General features: G+C 36.6%; 1 protein-coding gene across 2 annotated transcripts; it reads right to left on the reverse strand.

Annotated features, from left to right (window-relative positions):
• LOC148863680 (chaperone protein dnaJ 15-like) lies at positions 1 to 23,129 on the reverse strand. 2 transcript variants are annotated; one of them, XM_088978436.1, is made up of 12 exons: positions 22,889 to 23,129; positions 22,510 to 22,783; positions 18,107 to 18,230; positions 14,589 to 14,671; positions 14,400 to 14,511; positions 14,223 to 14,327; positions 14,024 to 14,074; positions 2,370 to 2,459; positions 2,167 to 2,275; positions 1,926 to 2,074; positions 1,791 to 1,844; positions 1 to 478 (listed from the first exon to the last, which is right to left on the reverse strand). In XM_088978436.1, the coding sequence occupies exons 2-12, from the start codon at positions 22,632 to 22,634 to the stop codon at positions 251 to 253; spliced, it is 1,230 nt and encodes a 409-aa protein (XP_088834562.1). In that variant the 5' UTR covers positions 22,635 to 22,783; positions 22,889 to 23,129; the 3' UTR covers positions 1 to 250. The 2 variants fall into 2 exon arrangements, with proteins under 2 accessions (XP_088834562.1, XP_088834563.1); XM_088978437.1 differs by having other exon boundaries at positions 22,510 to 22,733; positions 22,889 to 23,053.
• Between the last annotated feature and the right edge of the window lie 2,923 nt (positions 23,130 to 26,052).

Below are 26,052 nucleotides of genomic sequence, written 5' to 3' on the forward strand. Positions count from 1 at the left end.
TAAATCAAATGCCTTCAAAGAAAAATCCTTATTAACCCAAAAAATCAAATGTCCTGCGGACTAGTAACACGTTCGTAGCAGAAAACAAAAGGTACAAATTACAAAAAGGAAAAGAAAAAAGTAAACCGAGGAAAAAAAAAAAAAAAAGAATGGTGTAGAGAAGGAAAATGATTCACTAATGCTGGATGCATCTCTCTCTCTCTCTCTCTCCGTAACAACCTGTGCTGCTATATTTAAACAAAGACTGCCTTTAACCAGCCTTTTTATCAGATCCTCTGAGATTAAACCATTTCTTCTTGACCGGTTTATCCTTTCCATCTGAATTTCCATCTTCTGCCAAACTGTCAGCCTTTAAATCCTCACCAGGAACTTGGACAGTTGCAGTGGTACCACTACCATTCCCACTGGCATTACTGGCTGGACTAGCTATGGTAAACAAGGACTGGATGTCATCTCTCTGTTTAAGCAGCTCATCAACCTGTGTTCAAGGAACAACAGAATGAGCTTCAAAACTCAAAACTGAAATAATATGAACCCCAAAATAAATTCCAATTTTAAGGCCAAGGCCAATATTTCACCCAAAGACTAACAAGCCAAATTATATTATATGTAATTAAATATCCAATTCAAGACATATACAGTCTTTCTGGCCAACATATTGGAAGTATGTACTCCAAATTCAGAAGTACTACCTTGTAGCACTTTCTTTTTTTTTTTTTTTTGAGAAAAACTTTCTTTTTTAATTGAAACAAGAAGATTCTCTGAAAAAATGTTACAAATGAAAAATACATGAGAAGGTTAGGTTTTCACAGTATTTTGTCTTCTTATGTCTCTCTCCTTTATCTCAGATAAAAACTTGGATGGAAAAATGGAGTTTTGCATGTCATCCATCAAATGAACCATAGAATTTGTAATGTTTTAGCCACAGCCCACAAAATCATCAAAACTGTGGTAAGCATGTCAAAAAATTGAAATAGAGAACTCAATATTGTCAAGGATATGTCCTTTAACAGGAAAGGGAAATGGGAAACCAATTTCCATTTTCCCGTTAGTTCAACAAAACAAGGAATGGAGCTGTAAGCACAATATGAAGAAAGTTCTGTTTTTTTTTTTTTTTTATCAATAACAACAGATTACATTAAATAATAATAAGGTTACAAAAATACAGGGGAGCTAAAGAATCTTAACTCCCCAGGGAAAGGATAAATCCCAAGCTGAAAAAGAACAAAACAATTACAACTTAACCCAGAACCCAGAAATCCTCACTCCTCGCCTAGCCAGACCATCAGCAAATGAGTTTGCACTTCTCTTAACCCAACTACATTGAACTTCCATATTCTTGGACAACCATTTGAATATGAAGAAAGTTCTGTTGGTTGACTCTTACTAGGACATCTCAAAAATAAAGGGTTCAGCTGTGAGGCTATGCCATGATTTTTGGAAGTTAGCATGCCAGATACCTACTTCACACTCATGTCATGTATGAAGATAACACTAGTGGTTCCTGGTTGGTATACAACCCCAAACATTCAAGTCAACCTTGGAATGACGACTCATGTTTGAATCACCTCCTAAAAAGAAAAGCTAGAGTAAACAAGAGATAAAATATGCCTAATAATTTCCTGGATCATTCCATCAACCTGCAGCTTCTTTTCTTGATAAATCTATCAACCTGCAGATTCCTTCGGTAGTTCTTTGTTAAATCCAAATAAAGCTATCAAGACATAATGTGTGCAAGCAAGTTTCCTTCAATATGAAAAGCAAATAATGTAGTGCTAAACAAAACATACAGATTGCTTTTCTTGTTTGTATCTGTTAGTGACTTCTTGAAAATGAGCCAAAACCTGCAAAATTCCAAAAACAAAATGATTATAACAACTAATCTCACATTACTACCATACTCCAGGATAAAAATAGTATCATACTTTTCTGTATTCTATCTCAAATAGGCGAAGCTCATTTCTCTTCCTCAAAATTTGAGCTTCAATATCCTTAAGTTTCTCAGTTGTATCCTCAAATGATTTTGCACAAAGAATCTCAATGTTATAGGTTGCAGTTTTAAAAAAGTTGTCCCCTGAAGAAATTTCAATGGAGGTCAAAAAACTTTGAAAACTAATGTTATCCCCAAAAAACAAAGAACAAAAGCACGGAATAACTAGCTCAAACCATAAACAGCAAATATGTGAGTTCCAGCTTTCAGTTCTGAGAGTTCACAAGGTTGGAGGCCATCCAATCTTTTGAAGAAAGCAGCTTCTGGATCCTTAGACATTGTCAACTGCATTGCCAGAAAAATGGATCCATCAGTTCTTTAACCATAATTGTATCAGTATTCTCTAGCAATGAAGTAAAAGATGATGGAACTCACATACCACATTCACAGTTGAATCCATTCGGTATACTTGAAAATGTAGGAAGTACATTCCTGCAGATGTCACCTTACCAGTCTTCTCACTATCTTCCTGTGCACAAATTCAAGGGTAGACTATGTTCATTGAGCCCAGGCATGAGTACCAATGAATTTCCAACAGACTTTGATGCAACAAAGATAGGAAAGTTTGAGCACTATAAAGTTTTGTAATTTAGCCTCCAATAATTACTTCCAATCAGTGTTTAACAAGGTACTAATCTTATGTTTCAAAGCACATCCATACAACGTATATTCACAATTGATGTGCAAAGTGCAAGGTGTGTACATATGCGAGATGTATGCCTCTAGTTGACACGTGCACATCTAATATACCCTAGGCCTGATTGCCTGAAGCATGCCTTCACATGTAAGGTTTGTTTGACTTGAAATGTATTACTTTGTTATTTTCTATTTTAACTCCAATTATTTTTTTTTTTGGTTAACCTTATTCTCTTTTCACTAAACCATACAAATGCCAAATACGAAATCATCTTTTACTTTTAGGGTTAAAAAAATCCTCTCCAGATGATAATGCTCCTGCATTATGAATATAACTTTAATTTATGGTATAATATATAATTTGTATTATTTAAAAAAAGGTTGTTTATGAGGCGTATACCTCATGCTTCAAGTGGAATGCCTCATAACACACCTCAGCATCTGAAAACACAGACTCCAACTTTATAAAAACCCTAGCAAGTAGTTGAGATAAAAATAAAGCATACCAATCATGAGAAATAGTAAGACAAACCCGGTTGATAAACTCCCAATGAACAGTTTAAGAGATAAGACCATGGAAAGATAATGTTAAACATAGCAAAAACCGAAACAATTCCGAGTGTCATGGAATAAAACAAGGAATGCATGCCACAAAATGCCAGACAGCTCAATGCAAGACAATCAATGATTTCAAGTCTAATGAATTCATAGATGTCAAAAAACTACAAACCATTTACTTTGCAATTCCTTATGGATTTAGAAACCAGATTCTTTCTTTATTTTCTTATAAGCAATGCAGAAAATAGAAATCACCGATCACCAAATGCAACATAGAAAAGGTCTGCATTTCCATGTAAGATCATTTTCAAGAAAACTACAAACTATTGATATTTCTTATTATTTGTTGATAATTCTTCCTGATTTTCATGGTTGTATTTGATGAGATCTAAAGATGGACGTTCCTTGTTTGATTCATCAGTTTCATCAGATGATACTTAATTTGACACTCATATCAAGATTTCCATTCTGATAATGCTGAGGAAGAATAGGCATATTCATGAGGTAGCAAGGAGTATTATGTTCAGTACCCATGTGCCTATACGATTTTGAGAGGATCTTGTTGTATTTTGGTTTTCTTGATTAATTGTATACCTTACAAACTTCTTGGGTTTAAGACACCTGCTAATTTGTTATATTCTAATAAAGAGATGCTTTATGTTTCCTTGAGAGTCTAGGCAACACCTAGGCATCTAGGCGCTTTTTGGGGCTCGCTCGCCCAAATGCCATGATACTTTTAATATAATTTCTTCAAGTTTGTTATACTTTTTATATTTTGAGCTTACAATATTAAGATAAGTACAATGCAGACTAACAATAACAGCCAGCTGAAAAACGTTAGCTAGCTAGGCTAGCGCGCTACTCTGGCTCGCTTCTGAAAGCGGAGCTCGCTGCTGTTAAGCCTACATTTGCTGGCTTAACAACCTGCAAACTCCGGTCCGAGACCCTGCAAACGGAGGAGTAAGCTCATTAAAGCAGTCAAGTCAGGCTAGCTAGTCTAGTAAGGTCAAACATGACAGTATTAGCTGAAAAAAGAACAGACAAAAAAAAGGGACTTATAAGTTTCTTATTTCCTTAGGGTTCTCTGATAGCTATTCGATATTTGAAGGCTGAAGAAACACATTTAGTTGTTTGATGCCTTTGAAAAGACGACGAAAATCAACAACCATAAAAGGTATGGTCCATTTCTTTTGGATCATCTTTTTCCTATTTCTGGACAAAAGAAGCCCCTTCTTTTTCCTTTTTCCCTTTTTTTTGGAACAAAAACAGGGGCTCCACCCCCAACTTTTTCTTTTCTTTTTTTTTGGAAAAAAAAACAGGGGCTCTGCCCCTTCTTCTTTTCCTCTGGAGCAAAAACAGAGGCTTGGCTCCACTCCTGTAACAAAAACAGGGCCTCTGTCCCTTCTTTTTCTTCTTCTTCTAGAACAAAAACAGGGACTCCGCCCTTTCTTCTCCATCATTTCTAATGATTTTTTTTTTATGAATGATAATAAATTTATTAATTCAGAAGCAGATTTATAGTGAGTTCATACAACATCCCAGAGAGAAGCGCGAGCTGCAGCCCCTCCTTGAATCTTACAAGTAAACTAGGAAAGAAAAGCAAGAATCACAACTGAGCCCAAAACAATTATTTCCTATTTACCCCTTGCTTAGCTAACACATCTGACAAAGTATTTGCTGATCTCCCCACCCACTGTACAGTGATCAACATATTCCTTGTCAACCAATTAAATTTCTTCGTTTCATTCTTGTAACGCCACATAGCCTCTTCAGGATTTTTCAACCAACCCACCACCACTTTGTAATCCCCCTTGATTGTTAGGTGTTGTACCCCTAGGTGGTTTGCAAATTGCACCCCCTGTACAGCAGCTAAAAGTTCTGCCCTGATGGAGTCCTCAATTCCCAAGGGACCTGAGTAGAGCAACAAAATCTCTCCCTTCTCATTTCTCAAACACCCCCCATTCCGGATAATCCTAGATTACCCATGCTACTTCCATCAAAGTTCAACTTCAGTGAGCCTTCGGATGGAGGAGACCAGCTTGTAATTGATTTGTCCTTTAGAGATGAACACCTCGCTATTGCTGACCAATTTCTCCAAAGGTCATTAAAGGAGAATTGATGAAAGATTTCCAAGGTCTTCAACCAAGGTATTGCCCTATTTAACACATAGTCTTTCGATTCCTGACTGCTCCTTTCCTTTAAAGATGAACACCTCTCTAATGATTTTATTCATTCTTTCTTTTTTTCTATGACAAGAACAAGGGCTACACCACTTCTTTTACTAATATTTCTACGACAAAAACAGGGGCTCAACCCCTTATTTTTTAGTACATTTTGTAACATTAAGCGACGCCTAGGCAACTAGGGGACTAAGCGCTCTCTGGTCACCTAGGTTTGCCTTGGTGCCTTGAAAACTATGTTTGGTTGCACTTACCATGTAGATTTAATGATATATTGGGTCCCCACAAGTCAAAGTTTGATCCCATGTCCATAAAATGATTATTTTGGATTTATATTTCGACCCAAAAGGGATAGTGTTGCTTTGATCCTATCTCTGGGTAGAAGTATGTATTTATGGATGTCACCTCTGCCAAGTTTGTTCCTCACTTCTCTAATGATTCTGGTGAGAGAGAGAGAGAGAAGAATAGCCTCTTTGATCCTTCTCTTGTTCCTCTTCCTATTACTTTTGATCAGGTTTTTGTTGACATTACATTTTCATCTAATCCTCCATTTCCTTCCATTTTGAGACCCGGAAGGAGTTAAAGGTTTACTAGAAAAGAAAGAGGGTTGTTCCCAGTTCTCACTTCAGATGCAAAGCCTCTTCTACCACCAACGGACTCGAGGATGACAAATTCAAAAGTACACCATACTGAGTTCTCAAATCTTGATGTTCCCATAGCTTTTAGAAAAGGTAAACGGCTCATTGTGTTTCATAGTGTCTTCCCTATGATAATTTGTCCTCATCCTATAGATCTTTTCTCGCAACCATTTACTCTCAGTCTATTCAGAAGTTGGTGTCAAAAGCTTTATCCGAAAATCAGTGGAAGGAGGCTATGTAAACAGAAATGGATGCCTTTTTGCAAAAAAAAAAAAAAACAAGTATGAATGATTGTTGATTTTCATAAGGGAAAGGAGCCAATTGGTTGTAGATGAGTATTCACTATGAAGTACAATGTCGATTGTTCTATTAAAAGATATAAGGCGAGACTAGTGGCTAAAGGGCATACTCAAAACATACAGAGTGGATAATTTGGAGACTTTCCCCTTGAGCTAAGATGAAAAAAATCAAAATTCTTAATCTTTGGCAGCCTTTTATTCTTGACCTCCAAGTCAACTAGATGTAAAAAATGCCTTCCTGAATGGTGGTTTAAATTAACATTCTGCAATAATGAGAGGGGTAGCAAAGTTTTTTCTTTTTGGACAGCTAAAGTATTGTATTGTATTAAAATGTGAGTGAAATCCAATAACAACAGCCCATGTACAATGAGAGCCTGTACATTGGGAATTTACAAAATGATTCAACAAAAAAGGCCCAACTTGCAAAAAAGAGAGAAGCTGGACGCCCTTGAAAGCCCTTCGTACAGTTAACCAGGAAGATGATGCTGATGTGGCAGGGTGGAGGCTATGCAGCAGCAAAGGCTTGGACAAGATTCTGCAGACAGGCATTAGAAATAAGTTTCTTTCATTGGAAAGGAAGGAAATTTTAAATTCTTTTGAAAAAGGAGAAATGAATCTCGAGAAGTGGAAGAGTGTGGCCTCTTCAACTTTGGGTACCCCGTCTGAACCGAATAGAATTGGTGATAATAAAGATAAAGAGAGTGGGTCGGGCCTCAAGGATGAGTGCCCCAAACTTGCAGAATTTTGAGGCCCTTTAGCAATTTGCCGGTTAAGTCTTTGTTTAAAACCAATGGCTGCAAAGTTTCAAGTTTTGGTTTTTCAAGTTTGATGCAAGGAACGACCAGAATTGCTGAAAGCTTAAGTGGTCAAGCAGGAAAAGTGACAAATGAAGGGGGACCGATTGAGAAGGAGATTATAGAAGAGTCAATCAATGACACCGAAGGATTCGTTGGAGAAAAGTAAAGTTCTTCCCTAAAAAGAAGACTCTTTCACTTAACAGAGAAACTCAACAAGGAAGACAATAGATGTGAGGAAGAGGTGGAAGCAGCCCAAGAGTGATCTGAAGGAAAATCTCATCATCAAAAAAAGGAGAGAAAGATGAAGTATTCCAAGAAGGTTCTGATGGTACGGAAGATCTGAAAGGTAGAGATATGGAAGAGCAAAGAGAGATAACAGAAGAAGGAAAAAGTGAAGAGGGGATAAGGAAAAAGAGGGAAGGAGATGGAAGTGCAATTGAGGAAGAGGGGGAGAATAGTCAAGGAGCTGTGATGTTTGAGGTTGTAGGGGAAGAGGAAATAGGAGAAGAGGAAGAGGTGAGAAGGGACAGAGGGGAGGGAAGGGGATAATGATTTAGAGGAAAAGAAGGAAGAGGAGAGAGGAGCAGGGAATGAGAGAGGGGGAAGTGAGGAGGGAGGAAACAAGAATGGGGATGGAGTAAGAACATATAAAAGGAAAAAATACAGAACTTTTCCTTTAGAAGAAAATGGAGAAAGAGGACTGAATATGAACACAGGGGAGGACTTAGGAGAGGAAAACGAGGATGATCCGGTGATAGATGAGACGCATCAGGTGGAGGTTATGTGGGACATTAAAAAAGTTGTAAACAATGAAGCGGAAGTTAGCAAAATTCTGGGTTTATTTTTCCTAGGAGGGGAGGAGTTTGCAAAGGAAGCCTTCAGGTTTGTGGAGGAAAGGAATGGAGAGAACGAAATTAAAAATGATACAGTGGTGGTCGGAAAATCAAATAACTTAACAAACCAAGGATCAGGAAAGTTTGATGGAGGTAGGGAGAAGTCCATAAAGGAAAAGGAAGAGGTTTTGGAAGCAAACAGTGGAGAATTAAATACAGTAAGAAGATTCAAAACTCAGAAGATTAAGAGAAGTCAACAACAGATACCAGTTTCAAAGGTTTTCGCAAGAATAAAAGGAGGTTTTTTTGGCCTTGGACCCGAAAAGAAGGTAAAGAAAAACAAAAGCACAGTCAAAAGAAAATGAGAAGGTTGTAGTAAAAACACTAACAAGTAGTTCGGATTCCATTATGGGCCTGGTTTGTAGCTATGGGTCTCGGGCAGGGGTTCTGTTTTGTTTTGGGTGCTGTGTGGTTTTCTTGTCCGGGTTTCTTTGCTGTGTCATGTTGGTGCTTTTTGCTTGTTTTGGGTTAGGTTGTCGGGGTGATTGGATTTTTGGGGGGTTTGCATAAAAAGGTGTTAAGCTTTAGTCGGTTGTACTTCGGGTTTTTCATTTCATTCGGGTGATTACTTATCACCTTTCCTAGTATCCTGTTTTTTCTTGTTTTAATAAGTTTTTTATTTATCTTCAAAAAAAAATTGCCTATAACCTTGTTTTTAACTAAAGCTACACTAGAATAATTGCTATCAAAGATTCCGCTGTTTCTTTCCTTCCAGAGAACCCACAGGATGGCTGATGGAAAATTCCTCCAAAGCAGTTTGCAAGCTCAAGATATCCTTATATGGACTAAAGCAATCACCTTGTGCCTGGTTTAACAAATTTAGAGGTGTCTCATTCATGTTGGCTATAAACAGGTTTAATCAAATCATACTTTGCTTATTAAAAGAAAGGTACCTTGCATTTATTGTATATGTTGATGATATCATTTTAATAAGGAATGATATCATGAAGATAAGGGAAGTTGAAGAAGTTTAATGGCAAAGAATTTGAAACTAAAGACCAAAGGGAACTCAGATATTTCCTAGATATTGAGGTGGCTAGATCAAGACAAGGCATATTTATTTTCCAAAGGAAGTCTGTGTTGGACTTGTTGAAACATACAGATAATCAGCATGTTAAGCCTGTAGACACACCTATTGATCCTAACAACTGTTGGAGAGTTGCTTAAGGATCGGGGCATGTCCCAAAGACTAGTTTGTAGATTGTTATATCCAGTCTCTGTAAAATCATGTTACGTGGCTCTTATCAGAAATATTTCAGATCCAATTCAGGTAGATGTTGTTCGGCGAAATCCGGAGCCTCCAAGGGTTGAAGTGTTTGCTTGGCTGGTGGTAAGGATGCAAACGGATCGGATCAGATTCGAATCAAGGCATACCTCAATCTGATCTGTTAGCACATATCAGAAATCCGATCCAATCTGAATATTTGATCAGATCTCACAAATGATTATTCGAATCCAAATCCGTCAAGGATGTCAGACATCCGAATATGATCCAATCCAATTCAAATTCTGAAAATTTTAATAAACTATTAAAAGAAAAAACGTAACAAGTTATATAAAGAAAAACAAAAAATATAAGTATTTTTTCAACTATTTTCATCATATATATTAATACATACATGCCTTTTTATAAAAAATTTACAAAAATGCAATATAAACATATTTATAAATAAATATGCCAATAAATATATTAATATATACATGTCGTTTTATAAGTAAATGTGTTTATAAATATATATATAGGGCAGAAGTCAGATCAGATTGGGGTGATCCAAATTCGATCCGATTTTCAATCGGATCCTATTGTCCAATCCAATCTTACCCAAGAGTCCGATAGAGAGTGATCAGAATCCGACAAAAATAAGATCAGATTCGAATCAGATCAGATCATGATTCGATCCATTTGCACCCCTAGCCGGTGGCCATGGACAGCATATGTTGACCATCTGAAATCTAGGGGCTTCAATATGGCTAATATGTGTTTCCTCTGCAAAGAACAGGAGGATAACTATTGGTCATCCATTCTCCTCATGCAAGATAGCTTAGTTTTTGTGGAGGATATTTACTTCTATGCTCAGGTTCTCAAACTTTTCGCCAGATTCTGCTGCAGAAATTTTTCTACATGGTCAAAGTTAAGATGTAGTGAGAAAGCAAGAACGGTTTGGAGCTGTATCCTGTTCACAATCTGTTGGAACATATGGAAGGAAAGAAATAGAAGACTTTTTTTTAAGCAAAGGTTACTTTTTATTGAAGAAGAAAAAACAGAAGTACATGAGAGGATGTACTGAAGCCAAGAGTGGCTTGGCAGGATTACCAAGGCAAACAACTGTCACTAAACAAGAAATCTCTAGAGACCCCTGATTTTGCTAGGATATCAGCAACAAAATTTTGCTCCCTAGGAATCCAGACCAGCTTCACATTCATAGAGCCTAAGATATCCCTGGCTTCAGCTAAGAAGTGAGCTAGTCTCCAGGGCCCTCCCTTCTCCTGTAACTAAGCTATAGTATTTGCAGAATCCCCTTTAATGGTTAAAGAGGATAAACCTAGCCATTTGGCAAGGCAAATTCCTTTGAGTGCAGCCAGGACCTCTGCCTTTGTGGCATCTGCCCTCCCAATCGGACCACTGTAAGCTCAGCAAATATTCCCCCTTCCCCTCATATTACACCTCCAATTCCTGCTTGACCTGTGGATCCTTGGGCACTACCATCAAAGTTTAGAGTCATTTCTCCTTCCTCTCTAAGAGACTGTCTCATAGTCCACTCAGATCTTAGAGGAGTGGACAAGATTGTGGCAGCTGTCAGCAATTCGGTTGCAGAATGGCTTATATTAACTCCAGAATTTAATCGATTCTCTAGGGAGGACATGGGGGGCAATTTGGGAGATATTTTGGTCTCCAACTCTGTAACTTGGATAGTTCTCTGTAAATCTGTTCCCTAGTAGAACTTTTATGTTTTTATCTGAGTTGCGAGAAATGCCTTACCACCCTGCTAGATTGTAATCTTCCCCTTTCTCATTTAATGAATTTTCACTTTATCTTCAAAAAAAGTGTTACAAGTTAATATATGCACTCATCCAAAGATACGCATTTGGATGCTGCAGAAATGATACTTGCATACTTGAAAGACTGCCCAGTATTAATGTTTTATATTCTAATCATGCCTATATGAAAATAGAAGGATCTCTAAATGCAAAGTTGATTGGATCAATACTATGGATAAACTGCAAAAGAAGAGACCTTATCATTGTTTGTCCCCAAACTGGTGTATTCTGTATAAAGTGCATAATGAGGACTACCACCACTTGTTATCTTGTGCATTTTCTGCTAATATTTGAAATTGGTTATTTATGTTGTTTGGGTGCAGATGGAACTTGCCCTCTGAAATAAACTTGCTTTTTGACCCATCTACTTTTGGGTGGCCAACTAAGAGAGGGAAATTGATGTGGAAGTGCATCAGAGCAGCCTTTTTGTGGACTATTTGGGAGGAGAGGAATGTTAGAATATTCCAAGAAAAGGAAAGAAGCATCGATGAAGTAAAGAGTGTATTTTGACAAGGACAATTCAGCTAAAAACTTCAGATTTGTTTAGAGATTATTCCTTTGATGATCTTTGGAAAAGTTGGGCAGAGGTGGCCTTCACAGCCCCCAAAAAGAATAGACTACAAGTAGACTGGAGGCCTCCTACAAAGGGTGTGGCAAAGCTGAACTTTGATGGTAGCAGTCAAGGTAATCCAGGACCTTCAGGTATATGAGGGATCTTAAGATATAAGGATAGCAACATTTTATCCCTATTTTCAGGACCAGTGGGAGCTGGTGATTCTACAAGGGCTGAGATACTGACTGCAGTACAAGGAGTAAAAGTTGCCAACCAACTAGGAGTGGAAAATTTGATTGTTGCGGGAGACTCTAAGGTGGTAGTGGGTTGGTTGTAGAATCCAAAAACAGTTTTCTGCTGCAGGGATTTTCTTAAGAAAGTTAATTGGCTCACAAGGAATATGCCAGTTAGCTTTCAATGGGTTAGCAAATGCTATGGATGATTCTTTGGCTAAACAAGGGGTCTCAAGGGTTGAATTATTTTGGGCTACCTTATGATTGTATTCTGTTAAGAGTTTGGTGATGCCCCCTTTTAGGGTGAATGTACATTTCCTTTTCTTATTAATAAAATCATTGTTCATTTATCAAAAAAAAAAAATTGATTGGATCAATAGATAACAAGAGATCCGCATCAAGTTACTATAATTACAAGCTATCTTGTTTCATGGAAGAGCAAGAAGCAACCAATTGTTACCTAATCAAGTGTTGAGGTAGAGTATTGGGTTGTGGCACATAAAGTTTGAAAGATATTGTGTATTCAATCTTTGCTAAAAGAATTAGGGATATCTTATGATAACTTATTATTATGATAATCAAGTAGCCACATATACAGTCCATAACCCAGTTTAGCATAATAGACAGAAATACATAGAGGTTGATAGGCACCTCAACGAAGAGCATATAAAGTATATTTGCAGAAGCATTTCTTCCTTATGTCATTACATATGGCCAGCTAGCTGATATATTCACAAAAGAAGCCAACAAGATGAAAATTGATCATTGTGTAGGTAACCTGGGCATGATCAATTTATATGCTCAGCTTAATAGTTGGTGTTAAAATGTGAGCTGTTTTTATGCATCTTTTATTGTAGTCGTTATATGGGACTAGGCCCTTGATGTGCATCATTATTTTTTATCTTTTATTGCTCTCCTTAATGCTGCTGCCCATATGGGCAGATTTGTTATTTAATCCTTTATTGTAAGCTCTCTTATAATGAAAAGGGTGCAACACACGACCCATTCAGTTTTGCTCCCAAAATACCATTGATTTTAGTCTATTATAGCAATCTGATCAGATTATAAAAAGTAGAATAGAATGACAATGGCTCTCCTTACTCTCAAAAGAATGTCAAGAGTATGAGTAGTCATGGCTGATCAATAGATTCCACTATCAATTGTGGTTGATAAATGATTTTTGTTATCAATGTTTTTTCTTTTTGATCACCAGATTCTTTTGCAATAATTTGTTCTAAAGAAAGCAAAACATATTGCAGAAACAAAAGAAACATTACTCGCTGAATGATGCTCTGGTGCACACAATGAGGATGTTATGTAGAATCCCAGGCTAAGAAAAACTTTGAATGATTGGATGGTGGAAATGCTATCAACGATTCAGTATAGGCCATATTATATCAACAGGATAATCTGGAGATGGCAAGAACCTGGGGTCTTTACAGTTAAATCACTATTCAAATCCTTACACGAAGATCTGCCTGTTTGTTTTCTGAAACCCAAAATCTGGATATCTCAGATTCCTTCTAAGGTGGCATTCCTCATATCAACAGCAGTGTTAGGGAAGTGTTTGATGAAGAACATAACAGGAAAGGGATGATGTCAGTGTATCATGCGCTCTGCAGAAGTGGAGACTGCTGACCACCTATTTATGCATTGTATAATGGCGTATATTGTGGACCAAATATATTAAAAGTTTTGGGTTGAAAGGATGCTTTCCACCAACCTTGGAAGTTCTTTTGCATTGCTGAATCTGAAAGGGTGAGTAAAAAGGGCAAGGCTATATATGGTAGACTGTACCAGCAATTATTATTTTTAACATTTGGAGGGAGAGAAGTGCTTGTATCTTTGAAAACATCTTCAGTCCAGAGGAGGTAACTAGGAACAGAGTAGTGGATACCCTGTTCTCATGGCTGACACAAAGCTCTTGAAGGAATACCTTTCAATGCTTCTCTTTTTATTATGATTGCGATAATCTATTTATAAGCTAATATTATATGATGTACAATAACAGTATACAGAATCTTCTGTAGATCGATGAATCTTTTGTATCCCTTTACAGTTCAGTGTATGAAAGTATAGTTAAATGTCTAGGAAAAAAAACGAAACAAGCATCCATTTTCTTCTTGTTCAGTAGATGAATGATGGAAAGTTCAAATGCAAATGCATCAAATGCTGATAAAAAGGCACGAAAACAAATAGCGAGGTACCTGCAGAACCAATCCATAACCACCACTGAGATCTTGTTCAAAATATAGAAGCTGAAAGAAAAAACATGTTTTGCAGATAAAAGTTTTAGGGTCAAGAGTCGAAAACATATTATGGTGAAGAAACCAGAGAAAGAACCAAAATAACAGACTAGAAAGCATAGACAGGTGTGCTAATGAAAGCCCTTTCAAACAATAGTACCTTAAATTTGCTCTGTGTAGCTGAAGTAACTCTAACTACAATCCCTGCCTGAGCTTGTTGTTCATTAATTGTTACGCCAAAGAAATGGGCGCATTGTTTGTCTACCTGCACTCAAAGTAAAAAATGAAAAGCTTTGGAAAGAGGGAAGCTCTATCCCTAAATGTGAAAGATAAGCACCTTTCCACTGACAGCTGTTCCAATAGGAAGAGGTCTAATTGTGACGGCTCCATTCAATGCATCTTCAAGAACATTAGCAGAAACTGTAGTCTTTATAGGGACACCCAGCTTGCTAAATAAATAAAGGATCAGTTGCCATATGAGAACATCAAGAAAATAAAAGCTGCTAAATTTTCAACTGAGTATCACCTGAATAGGGCTGCAAACATTGTATTCACAGTTCCCAGATTGGATAAGTCAATTTCCATATCCATGCCTTCATTATCTAAAGCCTGAGATAACATAGTATCAGAAGCAAAACCAATCAGTGGTGTCAAAATTTCCAAGAAATAAATAACCAATTAGTTAAGCAATGTAGTATATACACCAAAAAAAAAAAACATCCAAAAGGATGCAAACCAGCAAATAATCATACACAAAAGTATCTAGAACTCATAATAATGTGGTTTATCATATGCAAAAATAAACAGCTGTGAGAAGTAAAATTCAACGCAGACTTGCAATAACACTAATTATAATTACTGACCTTTATTTCCTGAGAAAAAGAACCAGAATATGAAATATATCATATGAAAAAGTGTATGTTGATAGGTTGTAGAACTGTGTTCAAAAAGAAAGACCATACAGCCCCATCCCCCACCCAAAAGAATAACCTCATGCATAGAACTTTCACTATAGATAAATAAATAAACTAACCACATCCGCTTTTGCTAGGCTGTCAAATAAATTAATTTCCTGGATCCATCAAATGAAGATTGAAGGCTGAAATTGGAGAGCAGATCTCCCTGGCTTAATTTAAATTACTGAATCTCCAAGGACATCTGCCAATACCTCTACATTAATTAATGGCACAACAAGGAAAAACAGTGTTAGGAGCTTAGCACTAGCACCTGGAGTAGCACAATTACCTAAAGTTTAGTCAAGTCAGATTCACCAAAAGGGTTATTGTAAGCCCAAATTATCCTGCAACCTGAAAAGATTGAAAACCCAAAGTGCACATAAATCATCATCATCATCATCCATGCCTTATCCCAACTATATGGGGTTGGCTTCATGAGAGTTTGGCAAAAGTTATAGTGCCAGCTGCCAACCTGACACACCCTCCTCTATCTGGGGCTTGGGAACGGAAGTGTAAGACAAGCTCACAATGGCAGAATTTAAAGTGAACATAAATGACAATGATAAACAGAGAGGTATAACTTTAAAAAACTAGAAGAACAAGAAGCTGACTCTGGTTAAGGAAAAGATGCTATCTAATACAAAGAAGAAAGGACCTACATTTAGTTGTTACAGTTGTCTATATGCCGCCTAGTTTCTTTTCTATTGTCTTCCCCTCTCCTCCATTTATTTCTAACAGAATGTCTATGGGTGTCAAGAAAACAACTCCACATGATCATAAAAGAACAGAACTAGAGAAGCATGCTATAGAAAAAATTACAAGCTCACAACCTTCACTGAGTATGACTTCAATGCATACTATCATCCATCAAATACTAGCCAAGTCAGTATAAACAAAAGCTACCAGCAAAAATTATTGAATTTTTTCAATTAATCTACCAATTGTTATTAATGAGCATTTTAAAAAATTAAAGTTATTTCACAAAACTTATTACCAATTATAAGGATACTATAGAAATCACTCCCAGAACTCTTAAAGATTTAATAGTATCCATGAGTATCCATCAAATACTAGCCAAGTCAGTATAGACAAAAGCTACCAGCAAAAATTATTGAATTTTTAAAATTAATCTACCAATTGTTATTAAGGAGCATTTTAAAAAATTAAAGTTATTTCACAAACCTTATTACCAATTATAAGGATACTATAGAAATCACTCCCAGAACTCTTAGAGATTTAATGGTATCCATACTATTGCTTGCTTTTAGTCCCTCAAAATTCGGGTTCCAAACTTAAGGGGACCATAACTGCTGCACTTACTTCATCTTCTTTAAGGGGTTTTCTTGCATTTCTCCAAACCAGATAAGAGAATTTGGACCTCAACTTCCTCTGGATCCTTTACATTTGCTTCGTTTTTTTATGCCTTGACTACCGCTTCTACCTCACTCACCACTAGTTATCCTAGTCAAAGAAGTTTGGTGTAGACTATTCCCCAAAAAATTAGGGCTTTTTTTTGCTTGTCCCCCCAGATGTGGTTTTTGTACAATGCAAGTGAAGAAACCACCTACCACCTATTCATCTCAGCACAGCCTCCTTCTTACTTCTAGTATTCGACATTTGTTTTTCTCTATATCAGCAGTTTTCAGGTGGAACCAACAGCGGATGTGGAGAATCTTTTCAAGTTGTCTTTCTTCACCCTTCCAAGTAAGAGGGGGTGAATAATGTGGAGATGCATGAAGGAAGCAATTTTATAGATGATAATGAGAAGGGGAAAAAATGGTTTTCAAGATGAGTACATCCAAGAAAGACAAATTTCAAAAAAAAATAAATAAATAAATAAAAAGATAAAAGTAGTTCATCAAATCAAGTCCCTAAACCTATTTGATGGTTTCTCTAAAAGTGATATTGGTAGAGGCTGGAAACACATGGCATCCACCACCATCACCAGAACTACATTCTCTAAGAGTTGGATTCCTCCTCCATATACCCAAATCAAGCTAAACTTTGATGGATGCAGCATTGGAACCCTGGGCCTTCAAGTGTGGGCAGTGTATTTCAAAATATCAATGGTTCATTCATTGTTATCCACCCAGGGAAATTGGAAATGGTGAGTTTCTGAGATCTGAAGTGCTTGATGTGCTCTGGGGCTTGAGGTTGAATGGATCACTCACATTGGAGGATTAGAGGTGGAGAGAGATTAAAGTGGTCACAGGGTGGCTGAGAAGTGGTTCCAAGATTCATGGCAGCACAGAAATGTTATAAGAGAAATTGAACAGCTAGGAATGAAAATAGGAGCTAATCAGCCGTTTGATCCTGAAAGGTGATTCAAAGGTGGTGGTTAGCTGGCAGAAGAAAGAGGACAGCGGATTGTGGAACTATAACAATGAAAAGAAACAGTTCTTATGGCAGTGCAGGGACATTGAGATACAATACAGTTGGGTGAAGAGGAGTTCCAACTCATTTGCAGATGGGCTGACCAAGCAAGGGGTGAATAGGGAATCTGTCTTTTGGGCTTGTCTTTAATTTTTTCTCTTTGTATTCCATTTGTATTCTGTTTTTGAGGAGCTTAAGATATTTTATCTCCCCTCTTGTATCCATAATCCCTCTTTTCTTTTAAAATTAATGAAGCTGTTGTTATTGATCCAAAAAAAAAATGAAAATATGAACTAATTACTCATGGACTGAAGGATCAGCAAACTTAGTGGAATATGCAATGACAAGGCAAGGGCTAAATAGTTAACAAAGTTCAAATGTTCTGGGGCGACAGAGCATTTTGTAAATTCAATATCTATTTTTGGGGAAAGGGAGGAGGTAGGTAGAAATGCTTGACCATTCTGGGGGTCCTTAACACCTTGTTGTATACATCCACTTTTTATAACAATTAATAAAAGTACTTGTTTCTGATTAAAAAAAACACACAAAGAGAGCTTTTGGGAGATAATTGATGGAAAAATTGGCCTAGGATTAAGGAAAGATCATTGCCTTGAATATTCACTTGATTACTGAACATTTCAAAATAACAGCAGCATTGCATATTTTTAAAAACACAAATATGAAAAAAAAGCAAGGAAAGAGGGAAGGTGTCCACCTCAAACCCAGCACTATCATATTGTCTTCTTTTCTCTGGATCAGATAAGATATTATAAGAAAAAGCAACTTCTTTGAAGAGTTCTGAAGCTTGAGGATTGCTTGCATTTTTGTCAGGATGATACCTGTCGATGATTTTAAGAAAAGGATTAGTTCACATAAAAAATGGATTATAAAATCTCCTTATTCCTAATGAACAAGGAAACAGGAGCAGACATTTAAGTACAAGAGGAAAGAAACAATAACACGGACTACTTAAAGTAATGGAATGAGGAGTGTCAATGCATTGCCACTGTATAGAATATGGTAATGGTACAAAGTAGCAGATGCAAAACCATCAAAGCAAGAATAGATCACAAACATAAGTTATCTGGCTCATCAATATAATGCTTTGTGTCATCCAATGAATTCCCTCTCAAGACTCCAGATAGTTGGGACCAACATCAGGTAATGGCCTTTTTATATGTTTTTATTCTGTAACTATTAGTAGTAAACCCACCTACTTACATGGCAAAGAATGTGGTCCATAAATAAAAGATGCAAGAACACCAAAGCAAGAATATACCACATGCATGTGCTGTCTGGCTCATTGAAATAATATTCCATTGCATCAAATGAATTACCTTATAATTCTATATTTTAATTAAGCAATTAAGTAGTAGATCTACTTTCTAAAGATCAAAACATGATTGCTTTAATGATCAGTTTCCCACTGACAGTCCCTGTCAAGTTGAGCAAAACCTCCACAGCAGCGGGTTTTCCCAATACACAATGTGGGTGGCATATTCCTCAAATCCCAAAACACCTCCAACCCTAATGAAGGCGTGATTTGATCCCAGGTCTGCATTTACAATCAGCAGGAGACTTTATCAGCAAGTTAATATGGACTGTGTACTATTTCTAACTTGCTTGAAGCTCCGAACTATCTTTTTATTCACTACCATGTTACTGCAGCCCTTTGGGCTCACCTGATTGGTATTTTCAGGTTTCAGTGGTGCTTTCTTAGGTCTTTAGAACATCTTTTTTTTCTGGGTGATAACTTGAAAGGACTTAGTAAAGGGACAAAGTAGATGTGGCATGTGGCATTTTGGGGTGGAAACAGATGGGTGGTGAAGGTACTTAATTGCTGAAAAGTTTTGGGTGAGAAGGGGTAACTAGGCCATTGAAGACCCAGACCATTGCTTGGATAATCCCCTTGGGAAGGGGTCATGAAAACTTATAACAGGTTCTCTCAAGGCATATACTTCAAATTGGGGAGCAGGCAAAATCTGAGCCTCTGAAAGGATGTTTGGTGTCATGATAGGCCATTGGAGGAGATCTTCCCTCAGTTTGTTCTATGTGCAAAGAATAGAGAAGCACTTGTGGTTGACTCTTTAATGTTTGAAGGGGGAATCCTGATCTAGGTGCCTAGATTCAAAAGAAATATTCAAGATGGGAGATGGAGGAGGTAGTAAGACTCTTATAGCTGCTCAGTGATCAGACCCCTGACTGTTCTCAGGAGTCAGGACGGCCAGTGGCATTAGAGATGAGTAGCAATGGTTTGTTTTCTGTTAAGTCTTTTCTGGACAGGATCAGGTCCCTAGAAAAGGACCAATTCACAGACAAAGCCATATTTAACGCTGAGACTCCATCCAAAATCAGTTTCTTGGTGTGGGTGGCTATTTTAGGAAATGCCTCACTAAGATGCACCTGCTGAGAAGAGGTATGCAAATCCAACATCAATTGTGTTGTCTGTGTGGGTTGGCAGATGAGCCAGTGGACGGTCCGTGCAGGCTGGCAGATGAATCAGTGGATCAAATCTTTAACAACTGCCCTATAGAATCTTTCACTTGGCCCCACTTCCTTAAGTCACTGGTCAGATTGCTTCTTCTACCAATAAGCAATATCAAAAACAATTATTGATCACTCCCACAAGTGGAAATTGAACTAGGCAGGGGCAGCAATAACAGAGAAAGAACTCTACAAATTGTTATCTTGTATCTAGTGTGTTTTTCATATCCGCCCTACTCTCTTATTTATACCCGTAAAGAGACAAACTCCTGATCTAATTATGAGTTTCCTGATCCAAATCTTTATTTGGATCTAGACTCTTTAAGTGATAAGGATAATCAATTATCTTATCTGCAGTTTAAGATCAACTTAATCCTAATCAAATTAGGAGTTTCCTTATCAAAATCTTTATTTGGATCTGGACACTTTAAATGGATAAAACTTATCCTCTTATCCTTATCTATTGATCCGAACCCAGATTCGCCCTTATTTAATTAATCTAATTAACCCAGTTCGAAATTGGGTTTTAGGCACATTAAGTTTATGTGCTCACTTAATCTCTTAACCTGTTGCCCAGTTGACTCTCTTTGTATGGCGTGGGACTCAAGCATTGATCTACACATCAACCACATGGGTTCAGCCCAGCCTTTGTTATAAGGCCTGGCCGAATTCACTATAGGAGATAGAGAACCCCTGAGTTCATCACTATGGACTCTTAATGGGCCCAACATTTACACTAAATGGTCTTTGGGTTCAGCCACCTTATGAAAACCCAAGGACTATGGGCAGACAAGAGATGACCTCTCCCTCGAACAATGTCCGACAATGATCTTACACTCAACCTCTCAGCCATAATGATCAAACACAGTCCAACAAAAGATGACATCTCCCTCGACTGCAAGGAACAATGTTGCACTCTCTACTCACATGGATCCCGGGAATTAAAACATTTTGCAAACATTTTGAAACCATAATATATATATATAAATATATTTTACAAAAAACAAATTTCAACGGTTAAAATCAGATGCCGGCAATTTAGGTTTTCATCAGAGAAAGTGCATCCCCTATCATTCACTTTGTCCGACAAAGGGGTTGATCCTGTCATTATGATCACCCACTCAGATGAATTCTCGGATTGTCCCAACATACACAAGTTTTAACCCCCTCTAAGGATCTCACTAATTGGCATATCAAAGATAACCCGGTCCGATAGCTAGTGCAGTACCATAATCGAGTCTAGGGGTCAGTTGTAATATTCCAATTTTGCCCATCTATCACCAAGTTCTAAGGCAATACTGGAATTTTGGTCTGGTTCAGAGTTTAAAGAAAACCCACAGTACATGTACCTCATGTCTCACCCTAGCAGTTGAGACAAGCCACCCCAACCAACTTGGCGGTACATCAGTGTCGGTCTTTGCAGGATAAATCTCCCTAGATCTATCCAACTGTTGTAAGATTTTAAACTAACACGAGTCTCATAAGTGTCTAGTTTAAGGGTATTATACAGAAACACACCACAATGACATCAATCAATTATGTACTTTATTCATTTATAATAAATGTCAAAAGATACATCAATCTGATTGGAGCTAAGGGCATAACTGTCTAATGGCTACTCCTATGGCTATCATATAATCAATTTGGGCTTAGAGAAATAGAAGTGTATAATAACAAGTGTAGGCCTTTCAGTAGGCAAGCTGGTGTCCTAGATCTCACATCTCAGTATTAAAGGGGTTCTTCACCACAATGTATTTGTGCTAGAGCTCTAAAAGTGTGTGAATTTATGTAGTGTTTGTTGGTATGCTAATAAAATTTACTTTGCATTTTTTAAAGAAGAGGGGTCCTCTGATCAATGCTTCCTGCTATGATCTCATGGATGGTTTGGTGTGAAAGAATTCTTGAATTTTTTGGAATAAATCAGTAATACTTATATATGCTATGGGATCCCTTAGATATTGGTTGTGGGTGCATTTCAATTTTGATGTTCCTTTTAGCTCTCTTGTGTAATCAAACTTTTTGTTCAGAACCTCATTGTACATGGATTCTCGTGCAAATGCTTTTTATACTCTTGGCCTTTAAAATGCAGACCATTAAAGAAAAGAGAAAAAGGTAGTCCAGTGAACCAAGGACCATTCTCGGCATCCAGTTTTAAGTGCACCAGCTTTATTTCAGTTAACCCACTTCTTCAAAAGGTTTCACATTGGAGGTTCAACACATTTCATGTGATGGAAGCTGCCAGCATGTTGGATGCTTTTATGTTATCTGCCATGGGGTCTACAGTGGAAGAGTTCTTTCCATTTTTGTGTGTAAATAATATCTTGCGACACCAACAACTGTTCAAATATGTCATAAAAAGTCATACTTGTATGCATTGATTTCACACGACTTAGGATTGTTCTCTGTAAGAAATATGCCACTGAGTTGCACAGATAAGGGGAATAAAGAATGTGGCTAATCAAAAATAAATGAAAGAATGCTACTTACCTGGGATTGACCTCATGGTCAATTTAAATGTGCCCGGTTTAGCATATTCCGGAATTTCGTCGATATAACAGCTCACGCAAAAAAAAAAAAAATCTACTATTTAACAAGAAAAAATCAATACGACTAAAATGGACGAAGTAAACTAACTTGAGAGCAAGCTTTCTATATGCAGTCTTTATCTCCTGATCCGATGCATCTCTTGATACGTTCAACACCTCGTACGGATCTCGACGAACAGACGGCGCCGAAGGACCTTGAACATTCGAGGTCATCTTCTCTTCTACACACCTCTCACCCTCCTTTCTCTCTCTACCTCTTAATTTCCTCGATCAAACTCAATTCCAATCTTTCAAAACCTCGCATCCTCAAAACTACAGCCAAGCATGAAGAATCAAAACAAGACCAAAATAACGCTCCTCACCTTGAAAAATCGAAAAATAGAACAAGAAACAGATGGGAAGTTCAAGCTTAGGATCACATTAAAGCGACTTTAATACAATAAAAACTAGGTTTTATTACGATTTACCTGAGAGGCATACGGTGATGGTGGAGAAGAAATACCTCCTCCGTGACGAAGCGTTGTGTCAGTGACTCAGTGTTTCCCGGTTTTTCACTCGCAAGATAAGATAACCTCTCTCTTTTCATACCAAAGTGAAAAGGCTAATGCTAGCACCACGGAAGTGATTTAAGTGAAGATTTTTCCGTTTGGATTATTTTTGTACTTTTGCGATTCAGAGATCTCCGTACCCACGTAGCCGTGACGCTAGGATTTTTCCTCCAGGAGACTGGGAATTATAAAACCTCGGAGACGACAAAAGTTGGCATTTTTCTCGAGTATATTTGTATTTTCCAGTGGCACGAGTAAGAATACTTTTTTTATTGAAGAAGCAAAAAAAATGTACTCTTCTTATTAATCTCAAAAGACATAAAAAAATTGAAATACCATGCATGTGGATTAATATGTGATTCAAGATACAAGATTCAAAGTGTATACAAGGCCCAAGGAGTAATCATTTTAGTCCGGCCCGAAAATTTCAAGATTGACAAGAGATCGGATTCAGCAAAATCCATCCGACTACCGAAAACAAAACATGCGTTGGAATACAATTGGAGACCTCGAATTCTAATTAAAATCCTAATAAACTTTGATCGTATTCGGATTTAATTTAATTTTATTTTTATTTTTTTAAATATTAAAATTTTAATTACTTTTCAAATTTTTATGTAATAAATTAATATTAAATTTATAATATATTAAATTATATACATTTTATATAATAAAATCAATAGATATTATAATATAATTGGATTTGGGTTTTAATCAAATCTGAATCCAATTATTAATCGGATATAGATTACAACATTCAAATTGATCAGGCTTTAGATTTTCAAGTATCATTGACAGGCCTAAACTTGACTAGTTTTAGGGCCAGGCCAGGTCTAATAATTCAAGCCCAATTTGGGTCTTGCTTGACCCACAAATATTTATATTTATGTTATTTTTATATATTTATGTGTTGTTATCAATGTTCAAAAAAGCATTACGTATGGCCCATATCGGTCGATACATATCATATCGTAGTACCCTTATAGAGGGTGTATCGTGGTTTTGACCAGGTAGAGGAATCTTAAACCGGCCCCCTGAACTGGATTTAAAAAAATATAAAAAATAAAAAATATAATACCAATACTACCCAATACACCCCTACTAGCGTATCTGGCGTATCAATATTTAAAACCTTGGTTGTTATGTTTTATATTGTATATATATATATTATAAAACGACACATATTATATATAATATTTTATATTACAAAATGTATAAAATAATTTGTATACATATTATATAACATATAAAATTCATAAGCACGAAATCAAACCTGGTTCTAGGCCTACGCTCTAGCCTTTACCCAGGGGCGGAGCCAAGGGAGACCCAGGGGAGCCATAGCCCCCCTTATGTCCCAAAATTCCCCATTATGTCATGTAAATTTCCCCCTCCTCCATTCCTAGCTCCACCCTTGCCTCAGGCCCGTGACCCTATAGTATAGAGCCGCTGAAAATAAGGTTGATCATGGAATGAAGAAGTATATTTGTAGAAAAAAGCATCCAAAGCCACACCCTCCGTGGTGAATGTTTTGCTTGCTCAAAAAGAGGTGAACAGGCAATTAAAAAGTTAATCCATAATGCCATGGACATGTGAAAAAAATGGTTGTTTAAAGCAAGGAAAGAAATAACTGCAATTAATATTTTTTAATTTAAAAGATAAATAAAAACTAAGGCCACATTCGTTTCGCGGTATTCATTAAGGGGGAGTAAGTTGATAACAAGTTACATGCGTTCATTTTCTCGGGGTGTAATTAGATAGAACATATAATTAGACATTAAGCCAGTATTAATTGCAATTATGATTTATTAGGGAAACAGGTCAAATTTGATATGCTTTATAGGTAACTAGCGTCTGCGGAGACATGTGCGATGCATGAGAAAATCTAGAAGATTGAATAATTTTATTTCCTATTAATTAATTGATAGATTAATAATTAAAATTTGTTGTTAATTAACTAAAAATATTTAAATTTATTGTTAATATTTAAAATTTTAAAAATTGTATTTTTTGTTTAATGTTGATTTACGAAAAGTAATTATTTTTAATTAAATATAAATAAATAGTTTTAATAAATTTAATTTTAATAACTATTATTATTTTTAAATAAAAATTTAATTGACATTATATAAATAAAAATAATTACAAAAGCTAATATTTTTATTAATTTCACTAATAATTAACAATTACATAAGAATGACAATGAGGCAGGTTCAGTGTGGGGCACCCCATCCCTATACCTACCCCATAGTCAAGACACTCTACCCCATCCCCAGTGTTAGACATGTACAAGACAAGGCACCCACTCCCCATTAGGGACGGGGAATCCTCAAATTTCCGTGCCTCATCCTCGGTGTTGGGCAAATTCAAGGCAAGGCACCCACTCCTCATCAAGATGGGGAATCCTTGATTTTTTTCTTCTCTGTCCCTAGTGTTGAGTGGACTTGTTCATGGGCCAAGTAGCCCAATGAGATCTTTCAATATTTTTTGGGTTTTGAGGTCTTTTAATATAAACAAAATAGTTTTTAATTGAATTAAAAGGAAAAAAATCTTTTTTTTTTCCCATTCTAGCCAGACTTTGGGTTTTATATGAGGGTCGAGGTAGGGCTCGGGCTTGAGCATATTATGTTAATGTAGAGGCAAAGCCTGGCCCGACCAGGCCTGTGAACAGGTCTTAGTGTCGAGCAAATTCAAAGCAAGGCATCCACTCCCCATCAAACCAATATTCGATTTGATGGCAAAAATGATCAAAAGCATATATTGAGTATCAACCACATTGTAAATTTCTAAAGTACACTAAAATGTCTTTAATTTTTTAAAATGTAATTTATTATTCTTTAAATGGTTTATTTACAAAACACACTAACTTATCTTATATTTTCTAAAATAAATTAATCAATAATTTCCTTTTTCCAATATTATACTAATTTATCTTAATAATTTGTGTAATTATTGGTTCAAATTACAATTTTTACTTTCCAATACTCATTCATCTTTAATAAATATCAATAAATTACAATGAAAATTGCATAATTTTTCAATAGTTTTCCAAAATCTATCAAATGTAACAAATATTTTTAAATTTT

Source organism: Nelumbo lutea, chromosome 3 (assembly GCF_056320005.1).
Source record: "Nelumbo lutea isolate HS-2025 chromosome 3, American lotus-T2T, whole genome shotgun sequence".
In the NCBI taxonomy this organism is placed as follows: Eukaryota; Viridiplantae; Streptophyta; class Magnoliopsida; order Proteales; family Nelumbonaceae; genus Nelumbo; species Nelumbo lutea.

Excerpts from the sequence above, each read along its gene's own strand:
- LOC148863680 (XM_088978436.1), bottom strand. The coding sequence starts at position 22,634 with ATGACCTCGAATGTTCAAGGTCCTTCGGCGCCGTCTGTTCGTCGAGAT. Across the intron at positions 2,276-2,369 it reads TGGATTCAACTGTGAATGTG|TTGACAATGTCTAAGGATCC; the intron begins GTATGTGAGTTC and ends CTGGCAATGCAG. Across the intron at positions 1,845-1,925 it reads TTGAGATAGAATACAGAAAA|GTTTTGGCTCATTTTCAAGA; the intron begins GTATGATACTAT and ends GGAATTTTGCAG.